We start from the raw sequence: 8,586 nt of genomic DNA, 5'->3' as shown, positions 1-8,586 counted from the left end.
TTGTTATTTTATTTTATTATATGAGCTTATAACAGTGTGGAATGACTGAGTTTTTCTTCAAAAATGAATAACAGGTTATGCTATTAGGCCACAGTGACTCCTATAAAAGAGATAAGCGGATGCAAGTGACCATTGCCTATAACCATTTTGGTGAAGGTCTTATCCAGAGAATGCCCAGGTAACTGACCATCAATATATATCCCTTGTGCGGTTTCCTCGTATGATTTATAGAATGATCTTAACGAGGTCAATTCATAAACCTTGCAGATGCAGGCATGGGTATTTCCACGTAGTGAACAATGACTACACGCACTGGGAAATGTATGCCATTGGAGGAAGTGCTAATCCCACGATTAATAGCCAGGGCAACACATATCTTGCCCCTGCCAACGCTTTTGCCAAAGAGGTATACTAAATGAACATGCAATCTCTTGTGATAGCGATGATCATGTGATGATTGCAGTCATGAGAACAAAATTTATACTGGCAGGTGACAAAGAGGGTAGACACGGAAACTGGAGTATGGAGGCATTGGAATTGGAGATCAGAAGGCGACCTCCTGCTAAACGGAGCCTACTTCATTCCATCAGGAGCTGGAGCTGCAGCCAGCTATGCCAGGGCCTCAAGCTTAGGGGCCAAGTCCTCATCGATGGTCGGGGACATCACTTCAACTGCTGGAGCCCTAGTCTGCCGCAGGGGTCGCCGATGTTAATTCCCAATCCCATCAATAGTTTAAAAAAACAAAAAAGATGAGTACAAAAAAAACATTCAAAATTTTTCATTTTCCTCCCCCTGTTATTGTTATAATAGCAGTATCCAGTAAGATTGCAGCTACTCTGTTTACAATATCCCCTTCTCTGTATTTCTACACGATGCCCTGCCCACCAAATACCTGGCAAGTGTACATTTATACTACATGCGCCATACTGCTGTCACACCACCATGCAATATTCCACCTGTAACCTTCGCCACCGATCGACCTCGGCCTGCTTTAAATGCTGCAGTGTTGTTCCACATCTCTATTCCTCGTAGAGTATAGTCCATTTGCTTCTTCTCTACTGTATAATTCAATTCTCTATTGGATCGGCATGTCACAGATATTGTTTAATTTGCTAGCCCCAAGGTTCTTTTCTCTAATCATTTGGTCCTGTTACCTCATTTCCACGCTATTTTTAAAGTATTTTTAAGGGAAAAAACGAAAAAAAAAAACCCAAAAAAATTATGTTATTGATGTATTTGTGTTGCTTCTAGTATTTTCAGCCTTTCTCAAAAAAATTTAATTTTAAATATTTTTTTAATACCTTTGGTTTTTAACATATTATTTTTAAAATTATTAATTTTTCTTATTAAATCAATAATAATATTATTTAAAAAAAAACAAATATTTAATCAAATAAATAAAATAAAGAAATAAAACCAACATACTAACACTACACAACTCTATCTTCACTGATCATAATCACCACGCCAACAAAACAACCACAGCTTTTATCCCTATTCTCTTAACCCAATCATCACGCCACCATCACAATAACCCAAGCTCCATTGTAACACATCCCATAACAGCCCCATCAAACAACCAACCATGGCCCATCATCTCCTTCTAACATCATAACTATTAAAGGAAAGAATTCCAAGTAATTAGGTGATATATTGTAATTAATGGAATTGAACAATTTACCAAAGTTAATCATGTAATAGCTCCTAGAATGGTGGATCGGATTATATGTAAACTACATATATATGTTGTGTATCTTTGCAATAGTCAATACAAAATATACAGAAAACATTCACATCATCATTCTGTTTATGATATCAGAGCTCTGGTTTTGAGATCCTAGAAATCCATACAGCCAAATACTTCATACCTGGTGACGAAGATCAAAAGCTTCTTGAGCAAAACCTCGAACTCTTTGAAGACCTCAAAACCATAAGAGAACTCCAATTATCCACTTTTTATCCATCACTCAGATCAACTAAGCGTTGTCCTCATTTCACAATCGCTGATGGAAGACAATTACACAACATGGGTGTAGTCAATGAGCATGGCACTTACTATAAAAAACAATAAGGGCTTTATAGATGGAACCCTTAAAAGACTAACTTACAATTGTAATGAGTAACAACAATAGGACCGTTGTGACATTCTTATCAAAATCTGGTTACTAGGAGTCATGCCGAAGGACATTTTAGACAGTGTCATCCATTGCAAGGATGCAAGGTATATGGCTAAAGATAAAAGAGAGATTTTCTCAAACTAACACAGTTTCATTGTTCTATATAGAAAATGATATTTATGACTATGAACAAAGTGCAAACTCAATCATGTCCTTTTTCACGAAGCTCAAAAGCTTGTAGGATGAGAAGGATGCCCTATTTGTGTTTCTTCTTTGCAATTATGAGGCAATTACCAAGGTTAAAACTTTTATGGAAACAATAAAGACTATGAAGTTCCTGATGGGGTTTAATGAAAGCTATGCACAGACCCGAAGCAACATGATAGGCATGGATCCTCTTCCGAACCTGAACAAAGCCTATACAATGGTGTTACATCATGAGAAATAGGTAGGGGTCTTTGCTAGAAAGTCAACAACACCACCAAAAGCATTTGCTTTTGTAGTAAAGAAAGTGACCAATGATTTTAACCTTATTGGGGAGAAGCCAAATTTTGTGAAAAATGCAATATGAATAATCACAACACAAAAAACTGTAGAGCTCATCTCAAATGCATATATTGCAATGGGAAAGGACATACCTATGATTATTGTCGAATGAGGAAGAACGATATTGAAAGTGGACAAATAAGATCAAAAGCAAATCAAATAACCCCTCAAAATAACAGTAAGGAAGCTTTGACTGATTCTTCTTTTTCACAAGAAGAATGTCATTAACTTCTCAATTAGCTTTTAACAAAAATGAAGTCTACCTCAACCAACCTAGTTGATAATGTTCTAAATTATGAGAAACTCTCAGGTAAAGCATTTTAGCTTGCATAAAGTAGTAAAGAGACAACATGGATAATGGATAGTAGCACAAATGATCATATTATTTGTAACCTGATTTTACTTACCTCACTAAAATCAGTCCATAACCGTTAGGTTAAACTTTCTAATGGAACCTCAGCACATATTACTCATATTGGCATGGTAGCTTTCTCTCCCCAATTTGTTCTTCATAATGTTCTTCATGTCCCATTCTTTTATCTCAACTTGATTTATATGAGCAATCTAGCATTTGATTCATTTTATATGACTATCTTTCTCAGACAAATTTGTATCATACAGGACCTACAATTAAGGAAGATGATTAGGACAGGAACTGAGAAGAAGGGACTCTACTACCTTAAGCAATCAAAGAAAGGAACATGCAATGCAGTACACACCAACACAGATAACTTGTAGCATCAACAACTTGGTCACCTTTCAAATAAAACATCTTCATTATTTCCATTCCTTGTAAATAAATTTGGTATTTTAAGCATTTGCTCTATCTATCCTTTCGCCAAACTCACTAGACAACATTTTCTATTAAGCACTACACGTAATGCATCTTATTTTGATTTAATTCACATTCACATTTAGGGTGGTTATCATGTTCCATCTTTTTCTAGTGCATAATATTTTTTAACTATTGTTGATGACCATTCATGAAGCACATGAGTATATTTGATGAAACACAAATCTAAAGCACACATTCTACTCATTTATTTTATTCACTTGGTTGTGAATTAGTTTTGTAATAATGTTAAGGTCATAAAGAGTGATAATAGCCCAAAATTTAAAATTCTCTATTTTATTCATCTAAAGGCATTATCCACCAAACTAGCTACGTCAACACACCACAACAAAATGGTGTGGCTGGGTGTAAACATCGACATTTGCTAAATGTAGTTAAAGCTCTCTTTTTTCAAACAACTTTATAAAAATATTTTTGAAGGGCTATCATAGTCACTGCAGCTTACTTGATCAATAGAACACCAACTCCAATTCTTCAAGGAAAAATACCATTTGAAAAAAAAATTCATAAGGAACCAAGTTATTCTCAATTACAGGTTTTTGGTTGTCAATGCTTTGTGTCCACACATCTAATTCGTCCTAGCAAATTTGATCCTAAGTAACAAAGTGTATTTTTCTTGGCTACCCATATGGCAAAAAAAAGTATAATGTTTATAACTTGACAACTAAGAAAATTCTTATTTCAAGGGATGTGATTTTCTTTGAAGTGTGTTTCCTTTTAAAATAAATTCTAATTCTCATTATTTTCCCAATTCATCACATTTTGATTTCCCTCCAATTTAGGAAAGTGCAAAAAGGATTGGTTAAACCAGAGCATATACGGACCAAGTAGAAACCATCAAATATATTCACAAAGCCACTAAGTTCAAACTAGTTCTCCATATTACAGGGCAAGTTAGGAGTGATCAATATACACTGTAACTTGAGGGGGAGTATATATATCATGTATCTTTACAATATTCAATACAGAATATACAGAAAACATTCACATCATCATTCTGTTTAATTATAGGCACTTTTACCACCCAAAACAACCATTTCTTCATCTCCTTCTCATCATAGCGTTCATCCAAAAAAGATTTGAGCACTAAAACAACAGCCCTCTTTTCACCGGCAACACTAATCCTTTACCCAACCATTGACCCCAGCCCCTCAGTGTTGTGTGCTTCTTTCATTGTCAAGAGATTAACATCAACAAAAATAAAAGACATCAATAACTTAATCACTCAGTCCAACACATCACTAGTATCTAACAGCAGCAAGAAAGTAATCCAACACTGCCAACAACTGAAACCAGCAACCCTTTTTCCTTTTGATCAACTTGTTAGCTTTTCACAACGACAAAGGCAAGAATACACAACCTCACTGCAAAAGAAACTAGTAAAGAAAGAGAGCTAAAAGAAGAAGAAAGAGAAGGTTGAGGCTTAATGTGCCTCGATCTCCTTCTTTAAAGAGCATGGAGGAACACAGCCGACAAGGGATTGGAAAGGTGAAAGAGTTGTTTTAAATCCTATAAATTTTTCCCTTCAATCGATGATGGCGCATGGATCCACGCTCTGCTAGTGGTAGTGAAAATTTTTTTATATTAATTGAATTGGCTCTCTTAAAAAAAACAACAAAAAAATCTTTCTTTTCAAATACAATTTTTATTTTAATTTTCATAAGACCAAATCTTTTAAAAATAAAAAAGTTATATTATATTTTCATATAAAAATTCAAAAATATATATATTTGTATATATTTTGAGATTTAATAATCAGTTTATTAAAGATTCAAGAATTTAGCCTATAGTTTAAAAAATATTAAAAATGATTTTGTTTTTTGTTAGTATATGAGATTATGAACTTATACATAATACAGATTCTTGATATTAAATAAAAATTATTTTTATTTATTTTTTATGTTGGCATTAGAATGGTTAGAATTTTAATCTAACAAGATAAGGATCTTCTTATTGATAAAGTTTTTTCTTAAACCTTAAACAGATCAATGATTAGAAATACAACAATACCTTAACTTATATCAGACAAATAAACAATATAATTTAGTTTAGATAAGGTGTATTGGAAGTGTTAATACATTTTCATTACACAATCAGTTTTTTTTTCTTAGATTATAAGATCAGTTAAGATTCCTAGTGATCAAAATAACAGGTAATAACTTCTATTTTTTTTTCTCTACTAATAAAGAACAAGAATTTCTTATCCTTTCTACTCATACTATTTTTTATCTATAAAGATGATCATCATGACATCATACACACACACACACGTGTGTGTGTGTGTGTGTGAGTGTGTGTGTGTGTGTGTGTGTGTGTATTATGACATATATGATGGCACACAAAGCAACGATGCATCTAGCTTTTTCACTTTTTGAGCCTTTTACCTTTTCGAGTATAGGAGATCCGGACAATAGTTAAAGCTAGAAATCCAATGGTTTTTTTCACTCTCGTCTAGTATGGCTGTGAAAAACTTAATTATTGATTGGTTGATTCATAATTAAGGTTAGGTTAATGACAACGGGTTGAGATCTAGTAACATGATCTATTTTATCTATCAAATTCTAATTTTTGAATGGTTCTTGATTTTTGTTTCTATTTTAAATTAAAGCATACCTTATAAAGTTATTAACTAGCACATTTATCAGTGCTACATTGCAAGTTGGAGTGAAACAATTTAAACATAAAATAAAATATCTAGATAGCATTAACATGTCATCTAAACAAATAAATAGATTTTAACTATAAATTAAATTATATTTTTATCTAATATTAAGAAGGAAAAACATTTGATCTACATTGGTTAAATTGGGTTGACTTGCGAAACTCCTAAGGATAATCTTGAAAAAAACGAGTTGAAAAGTTCAATATCGAATTAACTCAATGTTAAAAGATGAAATTAGTTAAAAATATCATTTAATTAGAAAAACTAAGTGAACTTGAATTGACCAACCAAACTCTCGATAAAAGTTATACTCGTTGTTAGATTCAATAAGTTTTTTATTCCAAAGATTATTTTTTATTTAACTATACGACCATAAAGTGATGGTAATTTTTTTGTGTGAAATATATTTTTAAAAAGTAAAAAAAAAAAACCCAACCATGATAGGTATGTAAGACCAAGATAACAAAAATAAATCATTGATAACAAAGGATGAAATTGCATTCTTTTATGTTTAAGTTAAATAAATAAAATAATATCATTGACAACAAAAGATGAAATTGTGTTTCTTTTATAAAAAAAAATGAGAGATATAAAAAGCATTAAACAAAAATAAATAAATAATAACTCAGATGTTGTGAATTAATTCATTAAACTTAAGACTCAACCAATAGACTCAATTGGGTTTAATGATTTATTTTAAAACAAATAAAAAAAAAATTTAAAGGAACCTAGTCGCATGGGTCAAGTGGTTCAATAAGCCTAGCATTAAAAAATACAACCTAGATGCATGGGCTTTACAGCCTGCACACTTAGACCTGTTTTTATTTTTGTATTTCTTAATGTGATGTATGATATTTTTTTTTAAAAAAAAAATAGTTGTCTGCTTTCTACAAAATCTAGAAAACAATGTTGTCTGAAAATTAAAGGTTCAGTTAGTTTTGAAGAAAAAAACTTATTTTGAACCAAAACACCTAGAAAATACCATAATAACCTTGATAAACTTATTCAGGACCTCAAAAAACCTCAAAACAATAGCTCAAAAACCTAAAATCAACTTGAACTTGAAATTCTTCTCGCTGTCAAATCTACCTTATTAGGCAATTTAAGGGGGAAAAACACCTAAGTGAAAGTCTCCTCATCAAATAGAACCTATTGACATTGATATCGATAATTTTAGTGGCTAAAATAATTACAAATAATTACTTTCTTTCTTTATATCAAAATCTGATGAGCCTCTCTCTCCCCCTCTCATAAAACATGAACTAAAAATGAGAAAAATAAAGTTTGATACTAAAATTTAATTTCTAACAACTAAAAGGACCTAACACCTAATAACTAAAAAACATAAGAGACTAAAATGAACTTTCCAAATGAAATTCAAACTCGATATCTATTTTACCGACCATTTTCACTTTGGTCCTCTATCTTTCAATCTAACCATTTCTTAAAAGAACAATTCAGTTTGAATTTGGGTTCAAAACTAAATTGAACAATTTAGAAAAATTAACTTTGCCAATCAAAAATGAAAAGTGAGGATGAAACAGAAATAACCAAATCGAATCAAACTGGTTCAAATATAATTGAAAAAACTAGGGTTACTATAAATAGAAAAATTTATTTTCTAACCCTAGTTTCCTAGCAAACCATTTGTCCCCTCCCTCCCATATTTAACCTTTAATCTACATGAATCTCTCTGTTTGTTTATATAATTAACACATATTCAACTTTCTTATTATTCAAGTTACCATAAAATTAATGCTACCGACTTACAAATAAATAGTGCAAGCTTTCAATAATGCTTCCAGTACAAAATTGAATTGCTAGTCTTTAAGCAAAGAATTGCAACATATGTATAATATAAAAAACATGAAGATCAAGGTTAGTAGTTAGGAGGTAGTTAGCTATTGATTTAGTTAATAACTACTAGTTGAGTAAAGTGGTTAAATTAGTTGTAATTGGAGGGAAAACTATTGTATATAAACTGATGTGTGGAAAAGTGTTTGGGGGCTAATTACAAAGCAGTTTTTCATTCACTTTCCTTTTTTATTGCTTTATTTTTTATCTTTTGTTCTACTCTTCCCTTCTCTCATACTAATAATTCAATCATTGTTAAATAGGGAGCTTAACAAATCACCTCTTTTTCTGAAAAATCTTGACCTCTCTATCTTTCAAAAAAAAAAAACTTTCTTTCTCTATTTCTTTCCTAAATCAAGTGATGGTTATGATCAGTGATTAGTACTTAAAAGTGCATTCTCATTAAGGATTTATGTCATCATATTGCACCTAAAGTATCATTAAATTCCCTAACAAAAGCATGTTTTATATTAGCAAGTCTAAAAATATAATATACCTTTAATTCATGGTAAATGTTCATCCTAAATGCAGGTCTATCACATAAATAAAAGGAT

At 31.7% G+C, this 8,586-nt stretch overlaps 1 protein-coding gene across 1 annotated transcript in view; it reads left to right on the top strand.

Annotated features, from left to right (window-relative positions):
- The window catches only part of LOC105114484 (probable pectate lyase 8), a 4,879-nt gene extending 3,742 nt beyond the window's left edge, over positions 1-1,137 (top strand). Inside the window, exons 5-7 of the mRNA XM_011011036.1 lie at positions 75-178; positions 268-406; positions 491-1,137. Of these exons, the coding sequence (XP_011009338.1) occupies positions 75-178; positions 268-406; positions 491-712 (465 nt within the window). The 3' untranslated portion in view covers positions 713-1,137. The remainder of the gene's footprint in view (positions 1-74; positions 179-267; positions 407-490) is intronic.
- The last annotated feature ends 7,449 nt before the right edge of the window (positions 1,138-8,586 follow it).

Source organism: Populus euphratica, unplaced genomic scaffold (genome assembly GCF_000495115.2).
Source record: "Populus euphratica unplaced genomic scaffold, PopEup_1.0 scaffold534.1, whole genome shotgun sequence".
Lineage (NCBI taxonomy): Eukaryota > Viridiplantae > Streptophyta > Magnoliopsida > Malpighiales > Salicaceae > Populus > Populus euphratica.
Note: the sequence above shows the minus strand (reverse complement) of the source record. Positions and strands in the feature narration are given on the sequence as shown.